The 25,012-nt window shown below is 47.5% G+C and overlaps 2 protein-coding genes across 2 annotated transcripts; one reads left to right on the top strand and one right to left on the bottom strand.

Annotated features, from left to right (window-relative positions):
• Positions 1-4,554: 4,554 nt before the first annotated feature.
• LOC120677830 lies at positions 4,555-6,193 on the bottom strand. The gene is made up of 3 exons (XM_039959035.1): positions 5,876-6,193; positions 5,580-5,801; positions 4,555-5,475 (listed from the first exon to the last, which is right to left on the bottom strand). The coding sequence occupies exons 1-3, from the start codon at positions 6,023-6,025 to the stop codon at positions 4,555-4,557; spliced, it is 1,293 nt and encodes a 430-aa protein (XP_039814969.1). The 5' UTR covers positions 6,026-6,193.
• A 1,603-nt stretch (positions 6,194-7,796) lies between these two features.
• On the top strand, positions 7,797-9,525 carry LOC120677273 (tryptophan decarboxylase 1-like). Its single transcript, XM_039958422.1, has one exon. It carries the CDS (start codon positions 7,926-7,928, stop codon positions 9,474-9,476), a length of 1,551 nt encoding a protein of 516 aa, XP_039814356.1. The 5' UTR covers positions 7,797-7,925; the 3' UTR covers positions 9,477-9,525.
• The last annotated feature ends 15,487 nt before the right edge of the window (positions 9,526-25,012 follow it).

Below are 25,012 nucleotides of genomic sequence, written 5' to 3'. Positions count from 1 at the left end.
TCATCCGAAGGCAGTGAAAAGTCCGACCGCCAAGGCGACTCAGAAGATGAGGACCCAAGCTTTCAGGTGCTTAGGATGTCGCAGATGTTTGATGCTCCCCTAGGAACGCAGACTCAGGGTGAATCAAGTCAGGTAAGCATGTGTAATTCAAATGTTCTAACTTAGAGGTAATACTGCATCATTATAAAAGAAAACGTGATATTGTACACATTTTTGGTCTTCAACATGCCTCCATGTTATATATTTTTGTGCAGGCACCTCAGGATGCACCCGCTTCTCCTCCGCGTCGCCGACAAAGGCGTTCTCGTGACCACACCGACGTTGGTAGCGTGAACGTGCTCGCAACAGTTCCTGGAAGGCAAAGGCGGCCCACCGTCCCTTTCAGCCCTGCCGAGCGTGGACGGCGCCGTAGATGAAGGAGCACCGACACTTTGTGCTTGTCATGAACTATTTGTGCTTGTCATGGACTACTTTAGGTTGAGATGGACAAGATCCATGTAATGGACTACTGTAGGTTCGGATTGGTTGGTTTGAATTTATGTTCGTACAAGCCCCTGTTGCTGCAACAAGTTTTATTTTTATGGGGTGGGGCAGTTTTGGTTCGGTTATTGAACCATTAGCAGCTTGAGCACCAGCAGCAGAAGCAAGCAGCAGCGAGAGAGCAGCAAAAGCAAGCACCAGCAGCAGAAGGAAGGCAGAGCAGCAAGGTAGCTAGTTGGCGAATTCTGTGCTTGTCGCGCCACTCCGGGTGGCGCTACAAAGCTAATTTGTCGCGCCACTGGGAGTGGCGCGACCAAAAGGAAATGTCACGCCACCAAATGAAAAATGCAGTCCTTACTGGGCTTGGGCACACAATGGCGCGGCAGAGTAGGCTTGTCGCGCCAACACCACTGGCGCGATAGATGCCCTGCGGCCCGACAGTGTGGCCACGCTGGCGGCGACGTGGCCCTCCCTGTCGCGCCACATGCACTGGCGCGACAAGCCTGTCGCGCCATGCGGGCTGGCGCGACAAGGCCAATATCCTGGGCCCGCGCCGGCCTCTTCTCCCCCACCCTCCCTTTCTTTCCCTCACTCCTCCCCGACCAGAACAACAGCAGGTCGTCGTCGCCGGCCGCCCCAACCCCCAGATCCCTCCAAATCCGGTCTTTTGGGGGGGGGGGAGTTGGGGGAAATGTTCCCCGCCCTTCCCCGAAGGTATTGCTCCCATTTTTTCCTCCTTTAACCGTGCACATTTGTAGATATTAGGGATTCTTGGTGATTAGGGTTTGGTTCTTGATTTGAAAAATAATGTCGTAGTTGATAGTTTTCTCATGATTAGGGCTTTCTCATGATTAGGGCTTTCTCATGATTAGGGCTTTGGATGATTAATATGATTTCTAGGATTGAGTAGTGGGGATGTTAATATGTCTTTCACTCATGGATACGAGGCACCGTGAAGAATTGTTTTTGTAGTTCATCTAGATTGGTGTTACCAAAGCCATCTATTAGCATTGCTACGTGGTCCAAATCCTAGTATGAGGACAAGTAGAGTTTTGAGACAAAAACAATCCTAGTTCGTAAAAATCTGATCATCTTATTTTATGATTTCAATAACTGAATAATTGCATAACAAGGACAAAGGCAAAGCGCCACAAAGACACATTCAAGCACCGTAGGAAGCCCATGACACAATATAGCTAGGCAAACAAAAGTCCAGATCCAAGATGGAAGATTTAGAGGGTAAATGCAAAACAAATAAAATGACTAATCTCTGAATCGAGATATATTAGGAATTGTCCTTACAGATACGAGGAGGATAAAATATGGCAACAAATTAAGAAGATAGAAATGACTATATAGTCCCACAAGCAGTAAGCAAGGTGATCCTGAATCACTGAACTTGCTTCCACAAACAAAACCACATATTTAGACTTCGTAGCACACTGATTGAGAAGAAAGGGGGTGAAACAAATTAGTGAAATAGAACAGCAGGCTTCAGTATTTAATTTCATATTTTTCAAGTGTACAGGTGCTTTACCTAATAGGATTGCTTAGAAATTCAGCTTCTACATGCAGTTCTATTTTTTTTGAAAACTGTCATGCAGTTCCATTTCTTTTAAAACTGTCATGTAGTTCCATTATACAGAACTCCAATAATTAATTTGTGCCGGTTATTATCCCAACTCAGTTATTTTGTTCTTGGGACTCAGTTATCCTTGTCGGACCACTCATTTATTCTGGTATGCGGCCTACAACAATATCAGCAAACCCAGATCCACAGGTGAAATTTGTCTGTGTTTGCTTTGGTGGAGCCATTCAAATATCAAAGTTCTCACCAAATCCTATAACATTACGGAAGAAGTTCTCCTAGATGATTAGCTGGTTAGGTGGGTGTCTGCCCTGTAGCAACTGTGCGACCCATGTCAGCTGCTTCTCCAGCACGAACCACGACAACCCTGTCATCACCATCAACTACTATGGCAACTCCAAGGGAAGGAGAAAGTAGTGGTCACGGTAGCCAACTGGAAGGAGGAAGCCAAGGTCACGGTAGCCAGCAAGATGCTTTGCCGGATCTTATATCGATGTAATTGCTAGAAAGGTCTTGTGAGATGGATTTATGTTGCCTGATCTGTATGCATGTACATCTAGAGTATCGGTTTGCATGCTATAGAGTATGTGATTTGTTATGGACTTGTTTGGTGATACTTGTGAGCTTGGTGGTGGACTTGGTTTGATTTGTGGACTTGTGATTATATCTGTGTACTATATGTGTGATATGTGGACTTGTTTGGTGATATATGTGATATTTGAGACATTTGTGTGATATATGTGATATTTGAGCGATATGTGTGATATGTGAGGTGTTTGATTTGCAGGAGCTGAAACTAAAAACAAAAATAAAATTGAATTTTGGACAACTTTGCCGAGTGTTTTTGCCAAAACACTCGGCAAATCTGGGTGCCTAGTGCCATCACTTGGATTTTTTTTTATTTTAAACCTGGGCCCCAACCAGGACTACGTCGTGCGTCAAAATCTAGGCTCACGGCAAACCTCTCCCCTCGCAGCAGAAGCAAGCAGCAGCGAGAGAGCAGCAGAAGCAACCACCAGCAGCAGAAGGAAGGCAGAGCAGCAAGGTAGCTAGCTGGCGAATTCTGTGCTTGTCGCGCCACTGGGAGTGGCGCGACCAAAAGGACCTGCCACGCCACCAAATGAAAAATGTAGTCCTTACTGGGCTTGGGCACACAATTAAGGATGGATTCGAATGTTTATTCGAATGTCAGATTTTTGGTTATTTTTCTTCGATTATGGACAAATAAGATATAGAATTTACTATGTAAATTCATAGCCTTGTATTTAACATTGATTTTGTAAAGATTCATAAAAACTAAACCTCAAATTTATCGTATATATTCTCAAATAATAGATATAAAAATTCGAATACGGATCGGATACGGATTCGAATCTTTTTTCACCTTTTTAATTGTAGGGAGCAAATAATACATTAAAAATCTATACAAAATTTTATTCTTATGTGTAATAATATGCTTGATAATATAAAAAATATTAGCATAAAATTTTAAGCATATCTATTTTAAAATATCAAATTTCTTCTAAGAATTCGGATGTCTAGAGCCATCCCTACAATGGCGCGGCAGAGTAGGCTTGTCGCGCCAACACCACTGGCGCGACAGATGCCCGCTGTCGCGCCATTGTGTGCCCAAGCCCAGTAAGGACTGCATTTTTCACTTGGTGGCGTGGCAGCTCACTTTGGTCGCGTCACTCCCAATAGCGCGACAGAGTAGCTTTGGGAGTGGCGCGACAAGCACAGAATTCGGTCAGCTAACTACCTTGCTGCTATGCCTTGCTGCTCCCTCTCGCTGCATGCTATTTACAACAAGATTTCAAATTCAAAGTATTTTCGTAATTTGTTCGCATAAATGCTAATCGACATCTGTTGCACCTATGATTCGGACACCGAAACATATTCTAATTAAAAAACATTGAGCATGGACGTCGCTCAAAACTTCAAAACCAACAAATTCGCAATAGAGCAGTCTTGAACAAATGTTGCTCCAAATTCTGAAATCTATAACTTTCATACACAGCTAACACAATTCAATGCTATTTTCTAATTCTCTTGCATAATTTTTCAAATTTCAACAGAAGATATACTTAAAAAAAGTACTCAATATTCAAAAGATCTAAAATATTTCCACTTTCAAATTCAACGTGCTTTGGCATTCATTTAAAAATAATATTCATAAGATTACGGTGCACAATTGTTAAGTTTACACGCGGGTCATGCCACAACAATTTTTGCATCTGCAGTTGCGATTGTAATCTAAAACAGTTGTTCAATAATGGAGATGACCCATCATTAAATTGCACACGATACAAACTAAATAAATTCCTAATTTCATAACCATACAATGTTCGAACCTATAAATAAAGTCGCATACACATACGACAACCACATGAATAGGTAAAGCACATAAATAGTCAAGCAATAAAAAAAGTCCGTCACATAGATAGTCCAATCATATATAGAGTCCATACAATTATAAATAAAACAAGCTAATCAGATTCGCCTTCAATCAAAAGCTCTCCCCAACCATCATCATCATCATCTCCATCATCTTGGACTACAGCTTTCCCCTTTCTTACCACAATTTGGGACACTATGACTTCTACTTCATCTGCATTCATTGACCACCACTCGTCATCATCTCCATCATCAGAAACGTGGTCATGCTCAGAAGCACTCTTCCCTTTGTCCTGCACTGCACTATTCCCTTGGTTATCGACTACAGGTGTGTCCCCTGCTTTTCCTTTCCTGTCAGACGGGTGATCCTGGGCAGGTAAGTCTCCTACAAGTGCCTTCATTGCCTCCATTTGAGTAGCTCTAACACCCAAAACCTCTGTGCTCGCGGATGACACATCCTTCTCAACGTTGGGCACCTTGTGTGGCAGATCGGCAACTAGGGCCTGCATTGCCTCCATCTGAGCCTCCTGAGCTAAATCCTCCAACTTTTCCATTTCTTCCATCCTCTTGTTAGCCTCCAATTTCTGAAAATATTCTTCCCATGAACCCTTTGGGTATTTAGCTTCCGGATCAACAGTAAAACATTTCTTTGCTCTTTCCTCCCTTAACCTCTGCCTCTTCATCTCCTCCTCCTTCTCCTTCTTCTCATAATTTGCCAAAAGCTCCCTATCTGTGAGGGGCCGTGGGTACTTGCTTCGGTTCCTCCTCCAATAAACAATGCAATCATCAAGAGTCGCCTTTTCTGCTGCCTTCTTTCCATACTCACACCGTAGGTCTTGGAGTACAGGCCCTGACAGAAATGACTCAAGGGGCAAAGTAACTTGATAATCCTTCCTTATCTTCAGTTTTCTATTTAAAGTGTCTCGAGATTTCCAAGGCTCATTTGTTCTGCCCAATTGCAACATTAGCTCATACCGGCCTTCGAACCACTCCCAATCACATGTCATTCCCTCCTGAAAAATTATTGAGAGCCAAACATTCAGAAATGTTAATATACCAAATACTAGCACAATGACAGAATCATAAGGAGTTTCAACTTTGTGGTTAATATACGAACCCAATACTCTCCGTAGCTATTGCCACAGTAATATCCGTAGCCAAGCTCAGAAGGAACTACGCCTTTTGTAGCTAGAATACCACACTTGCATCGAAGACTAGGAGTAGTTGTACATGGCCATGGCTTCTTCTCACTCTCAAATTCTCGCACTTCCTCTTCTGTCGGCCAATGAGATCTAGGACCATAAATATACTCATTGAAGTCACATGCCGGCCATCCATCATGCATGACACATAACATTTGCCACATAATTACAGCAAAATTAAAGAATCAATGCTATGTTACATGACACTTACTCTAGTCTTTAGCGAGCATCTAAAAAAGGGAGTGAACTTTGGAGGGACACCAATATTAGGCCTTTGAAGTTTGGCACGAACACCGCAATGACATTTGGTAGGATTGTTCACACGATATATAGCAGCTTCTTGCTTCTCTTCCTTTGTCATAGGTGGTGGATTTGGTGGGGGAGGGACACATCGTCTAAACTCATTGTACGCCCACGACTCTGACCGATAATAAGGGAACAGCCGAATTCTAGGATCGAACTTATCCGGACCATCGATCCACTGAAAGAAAAAGCAGTGGTAAGAATTCAATGAATCATTCCACTTGCATATGTAGAATGCTCTACCGACCGTCTTGGGATGCCTCGATTGCTTCACCTCTGCCAGCTAATTGCCCGGTTCACAACGACAGAATGGAACTGGAATGGTAGGAGGGACTGGGGCATCCTCATCACACTCGGATGGGTACTGTCCACCACCAAGCAGCTTGTATCGGGCATCGCTCATTGCCATGTGCACTGCAGATACATAAATTCAATTGCCATGTGAAATAAAAAAACTTATAGAAACAAAAACAAAATAATTATGGAAACAAAGTATATACTAATTAAGCACAATATACCAGCACTCAAAATATAATATATACATTCCTAAAACTATGGAATAAAATTACATGTAACTCATATTAACATCCCCACCACTCAATCCTAAAAATCATATTAATCGATGCATGCACGTACTACCTCACGTCCAAATCGAGAGCAGAGTACCATCTAAGTATTATCTAAAATCCTAATCATGAGAAAACTATCAACGACACCACCATTTCTCATATCAAGAACCTAACCCTAATAAAAAAACCACCAATAACTACTAATGCACACGGTTAAACGATGAGATATTATGGGCAATACCTTCGGGGAAGGGTGGGGAACGATTCCCCATTCTTTTTCCCCTAAAAAAAATCCGATTTTGGGGGGGGGGGGATCTGGGTGGGTGGCGATGGCCGGCGGCGACCCTGGACGCGCTGTAGTCGGGGTGGAGCGAGGAAAGGAAAGGGAGAGTGGGGGAGAAGGGGCCGGCGGCCCAGGACATTGGCCTTGTCGCGCCAGACCGCATGGCGCGACAGGCTTGTTGCGCCAGTGTATGTGATGCGATAGGGAGGACCACGTCATCGCCGTCGTGGCGCAGCGCTGGCTCGGGCCGCCAGCGTGGCCACACTGTCGCGCCACATGCACTAGCGCGACAGATAACCTCTGTCGCGCCATGCGGGCTGGCGCGACCAAACAGACTACGCCCTGGAAATAAAAACCAATACCGGTTAAACTTAAAATATTATTAAAAAAGGTTAAAAATAAAAAAATTCAAATAGTACAAACGTAATTGGAAAAAAGGAAGCTCAGTTTGCCCTGTTTAGTTCTCTAAATTTTTCATGCGCTTTCGAACGTTTGATCACTAATTAAGAGTATTAAATGTGGATACATGACAAAACTCATTCCATAATCCCCGGGCAAAATCGCAATACCTAATTATGCAATGGTTAGACAATGCCGTGCTACAGTAAACAATATCTAATGATGGATTAATTAGGCTTAATAGATTCATCTCGCGATTTTCCGTCCATCCGTGTAATTAGTTTTATAATTAATCTATATTTAATACTCCTAATTAGTGTTTTACACGCCGGCCGTAGCGTGGTTTTCTTCCACGGGACTGGCACGGCGACGGCCTCCACCGCGCGTGCATACGCGTGGACACAAGGACACGGCGGCCAGCCCCCACCTACCCCCTTTTCACCGGTTAAACGCCCATCTCGCCACGCCGCTTCACAAGACAAAGACATGCTCCGTCGTCGTCGTCCCATTCCTCGATCACCGGTTCCCCCTATAAAAACCACCCGCCCCATGACACCGCAACGCACACCATCATCCAGCTTCCGAGTCCATCGATCTCACCGTTGGAGCTAGCAATAGCAGCAGCTAACTGCTTCTTCAATTCTTGCTCACAGCGTACAGCTCGATCGAGCTCAAGCTTGTCGATCTCATCTGCGATCTCTCAATCCATGGGCAGCATTGACGCCAACCCCGCCGCCTTCGAGGCGTTCGCCGTCGACGGCTTCCAGCCGCTCAACGCCGACGAGGTCCGCTCCTACCTCCACAAGTCCGTCGACTTCATCTACGACTACTACAAGTCCGTGGAGTCCCTGCCCGTGCTCCCGGCCGTCGAGCCGGGGTACCTGCGCCGCCAGCTGCAGCCCGCGCCGCCCACCTCATCGGCGCCCTTCGACGTCGTCATGAAGGAGGTCCGCGAGGCCGTGGTCCCGGGGATGACGCACTGGGCCAGCCCCAACTTCTTCGCCTTCTTCCCCTCCACCAACAGCGCAGCCGCCATCGCCGGGGAGCTCATCGCCTCCGCCATGAACACCGTCGGCTTCACCTGGCAGGCCAACCCCGCCGCCACCGAGATGGAGGTGCTCGCGCTCGACTGGCTCGCGCAGCTCCTGCGCCTGCCGGCGAGCTTCATGAACCGCAGCACCGGCGGCGCCGCCCGCGGCACCGGGGGCGGCGTCATCCTCGGCACCACCAGCGAGGCCATGCTCGTCACGCTCGTCTCGGCGCGCGACGCCGCCCTGCGCCGCGTCGGCTCCGATGGCGTCGCCGGGATCACCAGGCTCACCGTGTACGCCGCCGACCAGACGCACTCCACCTTCTTCAAGGCCTGCCGCCTCGCCGGCTTCGACCCGGCCAACATCAAGTCCATCCCGACCGGGCCAGACACCGACTACGCCCTCGATCCGGCGAAGCTGCTCGAGATCATGCAGGCCGACGTCGACGCCGGCCTCGTGCCGACCTACATCTGCGCCACGGTCGGCACTACCTCCTCCAACGCCGTCGACCCAGTGGGCGCCATTGCCGACGTCGCCGCCCGGTTCAGTGCGTGGGTGCACATCGACGCCGCCTACGCCGGCAGCGCGTGCATCTGTCCGGAGTTCCGGCACCACCTCGCCGGCGTCGAGCGCGTCGACTCCATCAGCATGAGCCCTCACAAGTGGCTCATGACGTGCCTCGACTGCACCTGCCTCTGGGTGCGCGACACGCACCGGCTCACCGGCTCGCTGGAGACGAACCCGGAGTACCTCAAGAACGACGCCAGCGAGTCCGGCACCGTCACCGACCTCAAGGACATGCAGGTCGGCGTCGGCCGCCGCTTCCGGGGCCTCAAGCTCTGGATGGTCATGCGCACCTACGGCGCCGCCAAGCTCCAGGAGCACATCCGGAGCGACGTCGCCATGGCCAAGATGTTCGAGGACAATGTCAGGTCCGACGACAGGTTCGAGGTCGTCGTGCCTAGGAACTTCGCGCTTGTCTGTTTCAGGATCAAGCCCCGTCACGGCATGACGGAGGAGGTCGCCGACGAGGCCAACCGCGAGCTCATGGAGCGCCTGAACAGGACCGGGAAGGCGTACCTAGCACACACGGTGGTCGGCGGCAAGTTCGTGCTGCGGTTCGCGGTGGGGTCGTCGCTGCAGGAGGAGAGGCACGTCCGGAGTGCGTGGGAGCTCATCAAGAAGACGACCACTGAGATCATGGAGGAGATCGTCGTTGTGGAGTAGCATATTCAAGTATATAATTAATTAAAACATACACATATATCTTAGTTGATTGCATTGAGATGCAAGTTTGATTCTTTGTTGTTTTGCTGAAATGCCCAAATATCTTTTTTTTTAATGGGAAATGCCCAAATGTCTTTGTTGAAGAGAAATGATTTTCTAAGGAGGGAGAATGTAATTCTTGGTATTATTGAAAGGGGTACGGTTAATAATGTTTCGAATAATGTGCATATATTTGCCCAATTCCTTGTCGAAGCACTAATTTTCATGCTCTTTCGCATGCGTGGACTATGCTATAGGTATTTTTAGATTATGGAAAAGTTTCGACCTTTGATCATTCGTAAGCGAATGACTATGTCCAAAAGAGTTACAAGAGTCTTGAATCCTAAATCTCAAATGAGGGGCTTCACAAATACAAGAAAGAAAACTATAAAACCAAGAAAGAAAACTACAAAAGACTAAGCTTTAATCTTCTTTTCATTCCCTCTTCAATCTTGCAACGTCTTTATGTCGCATTGAAATGCAGGTGTAGGCACACCGTGGCCGAGGCCGCCCCGACGCCTCACCAATCGAAGCTCAGCAGGGGTGAGCTGGCACTGGCAGTAGATAACGCGATGAGGGTGGGAGGGGTTAGGGGACATGATAGCCGCTGCAGCCCCATCCCGCTATCACACCGGCTCACGAGCGAGGCCGGATTCGGACTCACCGGCCCCGGATCCAGCGCCGAGCCCCTCCCCCATGCCTACGTGCCTGCAGGCGTGCGGCAGCTACCTAGCGGTCGTGCGGCCACCCACCGGGAGGGGGCGGCGGCGGGGTCATCCAGACGGGGGAGTGTCGTTATTGGCTTCCAGTCGCCGAGCATCCTTGTAAACCCGAGAAAACATGCGGAAGAGGAACTCGACGAGGATAAGCCCGTCGCCACCTTCATCGCGGCCACGCTGGCCTCCAGTGTCGAGCTCCAGCGGCAGCGTGGCAAGAAGAAGAGGGGAGGGGATGAGATAGATGGGTGGCAGCACCGTCCGAGTCGCCCTGGGGACGACACGGAGGCAAATGATAGATATACTCCCTCCATATTGGTAAAGGAAGTCGTTTAGGACAGCGACACGGTCTCCAAAACACAACTTTGACCTCTTATTTTTTTAAAATGTATTTATAGAAAAGTGATATATGTAAACTTTTATGAAAATATTTTCAAGACAAATCTATTCATATAATTTTCACATTTGTAAACTCAACAACTTAAAAGTTATTGATGATTTTTATTCCCAATATTTGACTCAAACCTTGTTCAAAACGACTTCCTGAAAGGATCGAGGCAGGCAAAAAAACATGCCCGCCGGACTCAAGATACAAGGTTTTACAGAATGCCAATATCTTTGTTGAAAAATAGAGTCAGTCAATACGGTCATTGAAACTGTAGTTTGTGATCCATTATTAGGCTGTTGGAACGGCAATGCAGTTTACCTTCAGAATGCCAATATATGCTTGTCTGATTCCTGCGTGAATTAAAATGTTTTCACGAAAGGACTTGTAGCTTGATGGTTCCAAGAGTTTCAGTAGCCTCAGGTACTATCCTGGATTCGACAATCTGTGGGAGCGAATATTTTAGGGTCTAATTACGTTATGCTTTCGGTGGTAGGAGACGTTCACATCAACAGCGAGTCACATGTGGTGACTTCATCAATCTCGAGTATTTGCTGACTCAGTGTTCGAAGATACTCATAGGAGTAGGGTTGCGTGTACATGCGTTGTGTCTGGGTTGTGCTGTGTATTCGTAAAAAAACTTAAAATGTACTACAAGATTTCTTTAACACATTTTCCTGCATTTAAATCAAGATGCTGATTATTGTTGCACTGGACCATCGGGTCAGTAGTTCTAAATCATGGTATCACAACATTGAGATGATGCACAATTGCACATCCATATAAAAGTATATATAATAGAAACAATTAAAAATATCAAATGGCACCCAAGGAACAAGTCTTGTGAGAAGTTTTGATATAACGCGTGCATGCATATAACGCCTTTTGTGAGCAGGAGCTATCACGTAGCTTCCGGCCTTACATGTGACCGTCAAAATTACCACGTTTAATGTAATCTGACACCTTTGGCTCACATATAGGCGTGCGTCATCCATCGATATTTACCGAGCACACGGCTAGTGAAATTCTCCCACCTACCAAGCATGCCGCGGTAAGAAATTTTCGCTGGCGACCGAGTAGTCAGCGTCTGCATCTAAGAGCAGGTAGAACAGTGCAGACGGTCGTTATCATTTTGTCATAGACAGCTGAACAGATAGTTTCTACAATGAGCTGTCTGTTTAGCTGTCTACAGGGTGATTATTTCATTTTTTGACACACAAACTCAAAATGATCTAGTATATAATTGATCTTTATAGCTATTTTATTGCCTACATGAGAGAATGCATAATATATTCAAATAATTCGTATGACTCTTAAAATAAGCATGTATAATATATCAATTCAGTTCACACATCATTAAAATAGATCAATTCAGTTCACACAACGTGAAAATATATCATATCGGATAGCACATCAATAGTCATTGGCTCAAAATGTATCACAATAACCACAACATATATATTGATGAAGCAATTTCAGACTTAAATTTTAGCCTTGATTGACATGCACAACTTCTTTCTTTCACACTCGAATTTCAGACTTCATTGACATATGAACAGCTTCTTCCTTTCACCATCTTCTTGAGAGCAACACATCAACCTGCATTATAACAGATCAACACATCAGCCTGAATTTCAGAAATGACACTTGTTGACAGAAGTATAACAGAGCAGCCTACAGTTCGCTAAGAGATAAGCCAACAATTTGCTAACGGATGAGCCTGCAATTTGTTGCAGACTTTAACAGAAGGAAGCCGACCTCAACTATCAGTAAAAAATTTCTTCTTCAAGCATTTGATAGTAGCAACATGATCTATCTTTTATTGAGGAATGTTGAGTACTCTATCCTACCTGTGATGAGTGAATTGTCAACCGTGCGGTGTGATCGTGCGCTTGGTCTTTGGATTGCAGGTACACGGGCGTCGAGTGTCGACGGAGAGTTGACGTGGAGGAGCTCAGGCCGGGCGGCAGCTGTGGCGTCCACTCCTGGATCGAGGGCGCAAGCGGCGACGGAAGGCGGGTTTCTTGGTTTGCGCCACAAAACCAAGCAGGCAAACAGCGGTTGAAGACGCCAAGTCGTGGAGGCACGGGCGTCGGTCTCGGGACTGGCGGAGGCGACGGGCGTTGACGGCGTCTAGGGCCTCGCTACGGGCGAGGAGGTGACGGGTGTCGGGCGGCGTCTAGGGCCGTCAGAAGGCCGAGGCGGGAACGGTGTATAGGGCCACGGCGTGGAGGCGGGAATCTTCCCGCGCGAGGAGTTTTGGCGGTTTTCTCAAAACCGGCCATCTACCCGGGTTTCACGGACCTTCCAAAACCGTGGACCAGATCTTCATCAAGATGGCGGCATCGTGGAGAAAACTTCGTTCCGAAGAAAGAACCTCAGCCGTCAGATGAGATCGTGTACAGGGGGATTCTGCAGACCAACCGGTCTGACCGGTCCCTGGCACCGGTCTGACCGGTCTAATCAACCGGTCTGACCGGTCCATGGAACCGGTTTGACCGGTCTCCGCGGGTATAAATACCCCTTCACTTGTATTAGGTCGTGTGGCTTTCGTATCTCGTTCGTGGATTGCTAGTTCCTCCAGGCCGCCGCCCCTGTATCTCTCTCCCCCCGTTCCTCTCTTTAGAATAGGATTTGCTTATGGATTCGTGAGACTTTGTATTTGATTTGATTGGGAAAGGGGGCCTATCCTCCTTGTGCCCTATGGGCTTTTGAATCAATCCAATCCCGTCCCTCTTGTGCTCTCTTGTGATGGATTTTTGTTTTGTTTTTGATGCACATGATTGCAACGGTTCGTAGAGCTCTTTGTAGTGATTCACATGCCCCTAGCTTCGTGCCAAACCCTCTGGAATCACGAGTTTCTACGAATTGAAGTTTTTGAGTTCTTGAGAAAACCCCAATCCTTCTTGATCTTCCCTCAAATTCTCAAGTATCATTGATCTTTTGCGAAAGATTTCTTGGGGATATGTTCGCAGGTTAATTGCGGAGGTATCCTCCAAGTTTCACTAGATTTGGACTTTGTTTTCTCGAGATTCCTCTTTTGAAGTCTTGTTCATGGGTTTTTCTGGGTGGCACCGGTCAGACCAAATGACAAGACCGGTCAGACCGGATAAGACCTGTTCAGGCCACGACCGGTCAGACCGGTCCGTTGCACCAGTCAGACCGCTCCAGGCAGTCGTGTTCTGCGATTTGCATCGTATTGATTCTTTTGCTTCCGCGCAGTTTCCTAGGGCTTTTCACTGGAGATAGCTTATCCATAGCTATTCTCTCATACCCTAGGTTCGAGGGCTTGTGGTGATTTTGGGATATAGGCCGACGGATTGTTTTTAGAAGAAATTTTGATCGGCTCTCATTCACCCCCCGCCCCTCTGGTCGCCAGTTTCGGTCCCTCAATTGGTATCAAAGCTTGGTTGAGGTTTTCAGTACCTTAACCGGTTCGAAAACCACTTGGCGACCATGACGAGTCTTGGTAAGATCCCCGTGTTTGCCGGCGAGGACTATGCTTATTGGAAGGTGCGTATGCGAGCCTTCTTGCAGAGCATGGGATCCGAGGTTAGGGAGATCACCAAGAACCAGGCTTACGAGGTGCTTGCCGTTCGGACCACACCACTTTAGGTATCTGAGCACGAGGCTAATGCCAAGGCTGTCAATGCCTTGTTCGCTGGCGTTTCTGGTGCGGAGTTCTCACGCGTCCAGGATTTTCAGGAGGCCCACAAAGTTTGGACGTGCCTTGAGAACTACCACGAGAGCACACCTCAGGTGAAGGCCAGACTGTTCGAGACTGACCAGCGTGAATACGAGAACTTCACACAGGGACCAGATGAGAGCATTGGCGACATGTTCAGTCGGTTTCAATCGATTCTGAACAAAGTCAATGCGAACAGATCTGCTGATGCCCTTGAGTACACAGAGCATGAGAAGGCCCTCAAGCTTTTCTACGCACTTGACTGCTCTGTGTGGGATCTCAAGGTGAACACGATCATTGAGTCTGCTGGCTATGAGACTCTGACCGTGAATGAGCTTTTCAGCAAGCTTAAGGCCACGGAGGTGGATAACCAGACACGTGCCAAGCTCAATGGTGCCCCTCCTTCCAAGAGCATCGCTCTTGTGACTGGCCCAGTGGATCGAGCTCTAACGCTAACTCTGCTCTTGGCTTTTCTCTTGCCTCTCCGCCTTCTATCACAGATGAGCAGCTGGAGACGCTGGGCGACGATGACTTGTGCCTCCTCATCAGCAAGTTCCAGCGCGTCTACCACAATAGGCAAAGGAAGAAGAACCCCGGGTACTACAACTGCGGCGATTTGAACCACTTCATCGCCGATTGCCCCAAGAAGTCCGGCGGTGGCCAGAACAACCACTTCGATTACTACCGCCACCGCGTCCATGATGAGGGAGGCTCCAACAAGGAGCGTCGGCGCCACAAGCGCCGCAGTCGTGACCGGGGAGGACGCTTCGACAAAGAGTCGCTCAAGAAGCGCTTCCGGTACAAGGCCAAGAAGCGGGAGAAGGCCTTCCTGGTGCAGCTCAGCGACCTCGACAAGAACTCTGACACCGTCCGCTCTTCTTCACCGACCTCCGACGACGACGGCAAGAAGGAGAAGAAGCGGGACAAGGAAGCCACCGGCTTCATTGGCCTGTGCTTGGCGGCCGGTCGGCGCAAGGGATTCTGCACCATGGCGGGCGAAGCCGATGGTGCTCGTGCGTCTTCAGGTGAACATGCTATACCAACGCACGCCGACTCTTCTCCTGGATCCGAGAGTGATTCAGAGGTAAACTCCACGATCGACCTGCTAGATACAGAGGTTAGGGAGTTGTACGCCGCTCTCGACAACCAGAAAAGGCTGCTTAAGGAAGCAGCTAGAGAGCGTAGAAAGCTTAGGGCTGAGCTGGCTTGTGCTAGGGAAAAATCTAGTGAGGATGAGTGCGCTGGCTGCTTATCTCACATGAACGATCTTGTTGCTCTCCATGCCAAGCATGATGAAAACATTGCGAACTTAGATGTTGCTAAGATTTCGCTTTCTGACGTGTCTCATGAGCTCGCTAAGGCCAAGCATGAACTTGAACTGGTTAAGAACGCTCCCATTGTTAGTGATGTGCTTGAATGTGATGAGTGTCCTATCTTTAAGGTTGATCTAGCTTCTTTACAGTCAAAGTTTGCTACTGTTGTGTGTGAACTAGAGGAGCTTAGATCTAGGCCTGTTCTGCTTGGTGCCTGTAAGCTTTGTCCCACGCTTAGGTCGGAGCTACATGAGAAGAACGCCTTGGTTAAGTCTTTAGGGAAGACTAAGGTCATGGAGTCTAGCCCACCTGTTGACTGCTCTGTTTGCCCTGGTTTGATCTCTGATTTAGATAATCTTGCGGTAGAGAAAGCCAACTTGGAGAATGAGAATACCTATCTTAAGGCGATTCTTAGTTGAGTTTCTGCTAGTGAGCCGCAGTTGGGCATGATGATCATGCACTTCAAGCGTGGTGATGGTTTTGGGGTCAGTTACACCTACACGAAGTCAGACTTTGACAGGTTGTATGGTAAGATCGGCAAGGCTATTGGAGTTCAGAGTGCTCTAAACACTGCTAGTTCGAGCACGCAGCCTTCACTTGTTGACCCCGTGGATGGTGTGCTAAAAGAACCTTCAAAAGCACCTCCACAGAAGCAGGTTTGCGTTCCAAAGCCCAATGAGCTGAGGAATCCCCTCGACACGCTCCCTGCTGCCGCAACTTAGGTTGCCCAGGAGAATAGGGCTGCTCCTCCCCGTCCGCAAGCTAGGCCTCCACCTCCCAAGTGTGAGGTGAGGTACCACTATGAGTTCTGTGACAGAGAAGGTCACCTGGAGGAGTTTTGCTTCAGAAGGAAGCGAGCTGTGAGGCGTGAGCAGGAGAGACGGAATGCGGACATGTACTCTGCTCGAGTGCATGGTGTCCTCCTCGGCGTGGTGGTAGGCAAGATGCTAAGGCGCGCCGTGTAGGTGGAGGTCAGGGAGACGGTGGTGGTTACCGTGCTCCAGCGGGTGGTCGCTTTGCCGGTCGTGCTCCTGGTCGTTTTCAGTACGGCTATGGACCACGGGACTAAGGCTTTGGAGGAGGTTTCGATGCTCCACGCTTTCCTCGCGGTGGTTTTCGTCAGTCACGCGGTAGACGGGACGGGGGATACGCTTTGCCTGTTTTTGCTAACCCTTTTGTAGAGCAAATGGCTCGACACTGGTTTGCTTCTCAATTTGCTAACCCCAGTGTTAAGACATTTGCTCACCCTTTGTCTCACTACTGATGTGCAGGTTGGAGGCTTGGAGAACAGGTGGATCATGGACTCCGGTTGTTCGCGCCACATGACCGGAAATGACAAATGGTTCTCCAGCCTCACCCCGATGCGCTCAAAGGAGTACATTGTGTACGGGGATAATGGAAGAGGAAAGGTACGTGGACTTGGCGCTGTTCGAGTTTCTGATCACTTTACCCTGAGAGAAGTTGCTTTGGTTTCGAATCTTGGCTTTAATTTACTCTCTGTTTCGCAACTTCTTGATGAGGGGTTTGAGGTTCGCTTCAAGGAGGGTTGTTCGCGTGTTTTGGATTCCAGAGGAGATTTGGTTTGTCGGATTACACCTCGCGATCGGGTTTCCTTGGTTGACTTTTCTGGAACTCCTCTTGGCCCTTCTCGTTGCTTGCTGGCTGGTCCTTCTTCCGATTTGAGGAAGTGGCATAGGAGAATTGGACATTTGAGCTTCGATTTGTTGTCGAGACTTAGCTCACTTGGCCTAATCCGAGGATTGCCCAAATTGAAGTTTGAAAAGGACCTTGTTTGCCATCCGTGTCGCCACGGGATGATGATTGCCGCTTCTCATCTGCCTGTTAATCAGGTGATGACCGCTCACCCTGGAGAGTTGCTACACATGGACACAGTAGGTCCTTCTCGGGTGATGTCAGTTGGTGGGAAGTGGTACGTTCTTGTGATCGTGGATGATTTTTCTCGCTATTCTTGGGTCTTTTTCATGAGAACCAAGGATGAGGCTTTCGAGTTTGTTCGAGACTTGATCTTGAGGTTGAAAAACGAGCTACCCCAGGCCATGCGAGCGATTCGCAGTGATAATGGCACAGAATTCAAAAATGCTCGTTTTGACGCCTTTTGCATTGATCAAGAGCTTGAACACCAGTATTTTTCTCCCTACACTCCACAGCAGAATGGAGTTGTAGAGCGGAAGAATCGAACTCTGGTTGAGATGGCGAGGATGATGCTCGATGAGCATAGGACTCCTCGCAAATACTGGGCTGAGGCGGTTAATACAGCTTGTTACGTGTCCAACCGTATTTTCTTGCGTGCTTTCATGCACAGAACCTCTTATGAGTTGCGATTTGGACGCCAGCCCCATGTTGACCATCTCAGAGTTTTCGGTTGCCGGTGCTTTGTGCTGAAAGAGGGAAATCTTGATAAGTTTGAGTCTCGCTCGTCGGACAACATTTTTCTCGGTTATGCTTCTCACTCCAGAGCTTACCGTGTGTTGATTATTGATACTAACATCGTCAGAGAGACTTGTGAGGTCACTTTCGACGAGACTGCACCGTGCAATTCTTCTGTCTTTGAAGTTGCAGGAGATGATGAGCTCGGCACCTCCATCTTTGAAGATGAGGAGAAAGAAGATGCGGAGGGCAACGCTGAGGCTACCACGCGTGTTGTGGACCCAGCCGTCTGTGCCACGAGCTCGGACGATGACGACGGCCCCGACCCGACTACGTCTACTTCCCGGGGGCCGATCGAGCAGGTGACTCAGGCTTCACCAGCTGCACCTGAGGAGACACCAGATTTGGTTGAGGAGGAGTCGACTTCGACGCGGGAAGCACCTCGACACATTCAGCGTCGTCATCCACCTCAACAGATGCTAGGTGATCTCAACGAGCGAGTCACCAGGTCCAAGGTAACAAGTATCACTGGCTTTCCTCATTCAGCATTTGTTGCCTCTTTTGAGCCCAAGAATATTGGACACACTCTTTCTGATTCTAACTGGGTCAATGCCATGTATGAGGAACTTGAAAATTTTGAAAGAAACCAAGTTTGAGTTTTACACGAGCCTCCACCTGCTTATAATCCCATCGGAATGAATTGGGTTTTCAAAAACAAGTAGGGAGAGAATGGGTTGGTTGTTCGAAACAAAGCTCGACTTGTTGCCTAGGGGTTTTGCCAAAAAGAGGGTATTGATTTTGAGGTGACTTTTGCCCCTGTTCTCGTTTGGAAGCTATTCGAATCTTTCTTGCATTTGCTGCTTCCAAGGGTTTTAAAGTCTTCCAAATTGATGTGAAATCTGCCTTCTTAAATGGTTTTATCGAAGAAGAGGTTTATGTGAAACAACCTCCTGGTTTCGAAAATCCCAAGTTTCCAAACCGTGTTTATAAACTTCAGAAAACTCTTTACGGTTTGAAACAGGCGCCTAGAGCTTGGTATGATAGACTGAAAACCTTTTTGCTGGCTTAGGGCTTTAAAATGGGATGTGTGGATAAAACTTTGTTCCTCATGCGGTCTGGCAATGACTTTCTATTAGTTCAGATATACGTGGATGATATTATCTTTGGTGACTCTTCTCACGCTCTTGTCTCCAAGTTATCTGAGCAGATGTCTAGGGAGTTCGAGATGAGCATGATGGGTGAGATGCAGTTCTTCCTCGGGCTGCAGATCAAGCAAACTTCCTAGGGCACGTTCGTTCATCAAGCCAAGTACATCAGAGACTTGCTACGGAAGTTCGACATGAGCGACTTGTCTCCTCAGCCGACTCCGATCAGCACTTTGACGGCGCTTGATGAGGACTTTGACGGCGAGGCGGTGGACCAGAAAGAGTACAGGAGCAAGATCGGCTCCCTCCTGTACCTAACGGCGACGCGGCCGGACATTCAGTTCGGTGTTTGCCTCTGTGCGCGGTATCAGGCTTCTCCGCGCACCTCCCACAGGCATGTGGTGAAACGTATTTTCAGGTATATGAAATTCACCCCTGAATTTGGTCTTTGGTACTCTGCGGATTCTTCTCTGGTTTTGGTGAGCTTTTCTGATGCCGATTTCGGTGGGTGTCGGTTGGCTCGCAAGTCAACATCCGGCACTTGTCAATTTCTCGGTAAATCTTTGGTGTCTTGGTCCTCTCGCAAGCAGGCTAGCGTAGCGCTTTCTTCCACAGAAGCTGAGTATGTTGCCGCTGCTAGCTGCTGCTCCCAAATACTTTAGATGAAACAAACCTTCCAGGATTATGGATTGAGTTTTGGTAGGGTTCCCATCTTTGTAGACAACATGTCCGCTATTAGCATTGCAAAGAACTCTGTCCTACACTCCAGAACCAAACACATAGGTATCCGGTTCCATTTCCTGCGAGACAATCATGAGAGAGGCCACATAGACTTGATCCATATCCCTTCAGAGAGGCAAACTGCAAATATCCTAACCAAACCGCTTGAGCAGGACACTTTTGCTCGCTTGCGAGGGGAGCTTGGGGTTTATTACCCCATTTGATCGCTGACTTTTCTTTGATTAGCTTTGTAGGTTGTATTTGCTTCTCTTCGATTTCTAGCTTTGGTAGTTGCATTGTGCATATGCATTGTACATGTTTGTATTTTGCATTGCCTCACTTGCACTAGCATTCTTGTATACATTGCTATGATCTTCTAGTGCTTTCTAGTGTGAGTTGATAAATTTGATCATGTATAGCTTGCTCCACTGTGTATATGACATCATCTGAGTTAAGCTATTTTGATTTGAAAATCTGAAAACATGATCACCCTGTCTTGGCTACTAGCATGTTAGGGCGTGTTGAAATGCTTTGCTATCTTACTCATGCTAGTGTAGCCTTTCGTTCAGTAATTTATACTTGAAATGATCTAAATTTGATAAAATTGCTTGAACTATTCTTGAAATGGATTGAAAAAATTCAGGTGGGATTGCTTGTCGCACTGATCGAGTTTTCGGTACGGCTCACTTTGCACTTGTGAGAATCCAGGCAAGGCTGTGCATGACTGAAACGAGTGTCTTAAGCTTCTGATTGTCTTTGGCATAGGCTTGGTCTTGTTGCTAAGTAAAGCATGACAAGCTTTCAACCCCTGGCATTAAGAATTGCTTGATATAATTTGATTGAAAAATGAATGTTTGCAACATGTTTTGGCTGGTTTGGCTCACCTGTATGAGTATGATTAGCACTGCTTTCCTTTCCCTACTTGTTAGTGCTAGATCATGGGTGATGCTTTTATTTCTCCTAAACTGAACTTCCCCAGCTCTAGACTGATCTGATATACCCTGTTGAGCTAGATGCAGATCTTGTTTATGGATGCACACATGCTTGTGACTAGATGTTGCTCATATCCTTGTATCCCTGAATGCTTTCACTTACACCTCCTGCATTACATTCATTGCATAGCATCTGTTCAGCGGGAGTCACAGTTTCAGGGGGAGGTTTAGGCATATTTTAGGCTTGATGTGTGCATGTGCCAACAAGGGGGAGAATTTTGGGGAGAAGTGATCGAACAAGGGGGAGACATGTTTGATTTTTGAAAAACTTGTTGTGCACAGGGCTTTGATAGTGCATCATTTTGTGAGAGGGAAAAGCTTTGCTTGGGGAGTGTCTGTTTTGTTTCTGGTTCCTGGTTTTCCTCGCTTTCCCTCCACTTCCAGCATGACTGCGTCGAGCGTTACCTCTGTATTTGAGGAGTCATGTTTTGGCTTTTGATCGATTGCGTCAAGTCGTTGCCCTTGTCTTAGGGGATCGATCTCTGCTTGGGTAAGTGACTGTTTCCGCTTTTTTGAGCTTTTTGTCACTTGCTTGAGTTCTTCGCTTTCTTGCTTCTATTTTATCACTTCTCTGGTTACAGGTGGTGTGTTGACAATGCACTCATCAAGGGGTGATTGAGGAATGTTGAGTACTCTATCCTGCCTGTGATGAGTGAATTGTCAACCGTGCGGTGTGATCATGCGCTTGGTCTTTGGATTGCAGGTACACGGGCGTCGAGTGTCGACGGAGAGTTGCTGTGGAGGAGCTCAGGCCGGGCGGCAGCTGTGGCGTCCACTCCTGGATCAAGGGCGCAAGCGGAGATGGAAGGCGGGTTTCTTGGTTTGCGCCACAAAACCAAGCAGGCGGACGGCGGTTGAAGATGCCAAGTCGTGGAGGCACGGGCGTCGGTCTCGGAACTGGCGGAGGCGACGGGCGTCGACGGTGTCTAGGGCCTCGCTGCGGGCGAGGAGGTGACGGGCGTCGGGCGGCGTCTAGGGCCGTCAGAAGGCCGAGGCGGGAACGGCATATAGGGCCATGGCGTGGAGGCGGGAATCTTCCCGCGCGAGGAGTTTTGGCGGTTTTCTCAAAACCGGCCATCTACCCGGGTTTCACGGACCTTCCAAAACCGTAGACCAGATCTTCATCAAGATGGCGGCATCGTGGAGAAGACTTTGTTCCGAAGAAAGAACCTCAGCCGTCAGATGAGATCGTGTACACGGGGATTCTGCAGACCAACCGGTCTGACCGGTCCCTGGCACCGGTCTGACCGGTCTAATCAACTGGTCTGACCGGTCTCCGCGGGTATAAATACCCCTTCACTTGTATTAGATCGTGTGGTTTTTGTATATCGTCCGTGGATTGCTTGTTCCTCCAGGGCACCGCCCCTGTGTCTCTCTCCCCCGTTCATCTCTTTAATAGGATTTGCTTATGGATTCGTGAGACTTTGTATTGGATTTGATTGGGAAAGGGGGTCCTATCCTCCTTGTGCCCTCTGGGCTTTTGAATCAATACAATCCCGTCCCTCTTGTGCTCTCTTGTGATGGATTTTTGTTTCGTTTTTGATGCACATGATTGCAACGGTTCGTAGAGCTCTTTGTAGTGATTCCCATGCCCCTAGCTTCGTGCCAAACCCTCTGGAATCACGAGTTTCTACGAATTGAAGTTTTTGAGTTCTTGAGAAAACCCCAATCCTTCTTGATCTTCCCTCAAATTCTCAAGTATCATTGATATTTTGGGAAAGATTTCTTGGGGATATGTTCGCAGGTTAGTTGCGGAGGTATCCTCCAAGTTTCACTAGATTTGGACTTCGTTTTCTCGAGATTCCTCTTTTGAAGTCTTGTTCACGGGGTTTTTTCTGGGTGGCACCGGTCAGACCGGACGACAAGACCGGTCAGACTGGACAAGACCTGTTCAGGACACGACCGGTCAGACCGGTCCATTGCACCAGTCAGACCGGTCCAGGCAGTCGTGTTCTGCGATTTGCATCGTATTGATTCTTTTGCTTCCGCACAGCTTTCTAGGGCTTTTCGCTGGAGATAGCTTATCCATAGCTATTCTCTCATATCCTAGGTTCGAGGACTTGTGGTGATTTTGGGATATAGGCCGACGGATTGTTTTCAGAAGAAATTTTGATCGGCTCTAATTCACCTCCCCTCTAGTCGCCGGTTTCGGTCCCTCATTTCTTCGGAAAAGGTCTTCACAGAAAAGCTGATTTTGTGTCGAATATACTGATGACAAGAACAGATAGCATCATAGCAAGAAGACAAGAGGGTACCTACACAATCGTCCCAACCCCACCCAAATAGAAGTTAAAGTGGTAGTGACCCTAATGATCTGCTCATGTACTACTTCATCGGCATCAGGTCTCATTTGTATTTTATAACATCACCAAATTATATTAAATTGGTCATCAATATTCAGGACCAATTTCAGCTCGTGAGATACGATGCCGGATGGGCGCGCGGAGGGAATGGGGGAGGGGATTCTATCGGGCAAGATGGCGCGAACCTGGCGGCAAACGGAATCCGCGAGCGCGCGCAGCGGATCCTTGCCGCTGTCGCCGATCCGCATCGCTCCCTACAACGCTTGCGCTGCTCGTCGATTCGCCTTGGAGCGCGCGCTCGGCCCGGCGACGAACGAGACGACGACGGGGCTCTCTCTCCTCACTAATTGCTCACCGCGGGGGTTGTTTTGGCAAAAAAGCTGTGCATGTCGACGGGTCCGGCTGTGCGTTGTACGTGCCCTAACAACGCTGACCGGCCGACTAGTAATAATAAAGACGTGTTTACACTGATTAAGTAAATCAAAGTAGTAATAAGAAACAGTGATGAAGCAGAGATGTCTTTTGAGGTTCTAGCTAGAGCTTCAACGTATATCTTAAGAATTTTCTTCAAAAAATCTGTTCGCTTTTGACTTGAATTAGCTATAGGGGTTTCACTCCGTGGTAGAAAAGTAAGAATTTTCTTTAGATGGATGCTGGTGAAAAGTGAAACACACATTGTCACTTGAATTAGATGGGCTCTGAACTGTCACCCTGTGAACATCGATTGTTCGATGGAGTCAACAGCTTACATATATACTGCACCCTATTACCACAAATATAAGCAGTTAGGTTTATAAGGTGAAATTTTGACTACTGATTCTTTTTTTTTGTAAAACAATAAAAGTTGTATATAAGAAGGTATTTTTACAATCTGTTCCCCTTCTACTTGCAACAATACTGGCCTTCTTTGGTTACTGTAGCATAACTGTAGTCAACTAATGAGACATTTGACCGTATGGTTAGAGAATGGTTACTATAGCATCGCTGTAGTCAATCATCGATTAATTACCGTCATTAGATTCGTTGCAAAAAGTTACACCCATCTGTGAAGAGATTTTGTAAATAGACTTCATTTAGTACTCTATGCATGTAAGATTTTTTTCTTGAATTGGGGTTTCTAAAAGTAACCAAACTGGGCCACTACAAGCTGCAATCCACAACCTGAAGGCTAAAAGGCAGACTAATTTTTTTTCAACTCAAGGACCGAGTCTGATGATATGGCCCAACAGTAAATAATGATATTGCCGTACGCTTTATTCACCTATATTTTTTTTCCCAGCTGCTGCTCGTGCATGCATACGCCCTTGTGAACAGGAGCACACAAATTTTCTCCGGTCTTGCATGTAACCGTCAAAGTTATCATGGTTAGTATTATCTGAAAATGCAATTTCTGCTCACATATGTGCTTGCATCATCCATAGATCGTCTTTGCCGGTCTTCTGTTAGGTGATTTTTGTGTTGGTAGGTAGTAAGAGCTTTCGCTGCTGGCCACCGAACAGTCAGCATTTGCATCTATCTGATGAACTTACTGCATCCTGGCTTGAAATTACTGTCGTCCCACGCGTGCAGCTAGTTAATAACGCTGACCAGCCGGCTTATGAAGAAATGTCGTTTATGTAAACCTTGATTAACTAATAAGTAAATCAATGTAGTAGCAACTAACAGATGGTCGTCGACAACGTCGTAGGGCTGCAGCTACCTCTTCGGTCAGAGATTGGAGCTAGCTAGATAGCTTCAACTCTTTTGACTTGAATTGTTAGCTACAGGGGCTAAACTCCTCCATGGTTAGAAAGTAGTAACATTTTGTCTTTGGATGACGCTGCTTGTAAAAATTGAAGTCATTGACAAGG

This window comes from Panicum virgatum, chromosome 6N (assembly GCF_016808335.1).
Source record: "Panicum virgatum strain AP13 chromosome 6N, P.virgatum_v5, whole genome shotgun sequence".
Classification (NCBI taxonomy): domain Eukaryota; kingdom Viridiplantae; phylum Streptophyta; class Magnoliopsida; order Poales; family Poaceae; genus Panicum; species Panicum virgatum.
This window is presented reverse-complemented; position numbering and strand designations above follow the sequence as displayed.

Coding starts and splice junctions, on each gene's coding strand:
- LOC120677830 (XM_039959035.1), bottom strand. CDS start 6,025: ATGACAAAGGAAGAGAAGCAAGAAGCTGCTATATATCGTGTGAACAAT. Junction 5,802..5,875: donor GATGCTCGCTAAAGACTAGA/GTAAGTGTCATG, acceptor TGTGTCATGCAT/GATGGATGGCCGGCATGTGA. Junction 5,476..5,579: donor ATAGCTACGGAGAGTATTGG/GTTCGTATATTA, acceptor ATAATTTTTCAG/GAGGGAATGACATGTGATTG.
- LOC120677273 (XM_039958422.1), top strand. CDS start 7,926: ATGGGCAGCATTGACGCCAACCCCGCCGCCTTCGAGGCGTTCGCCGTC.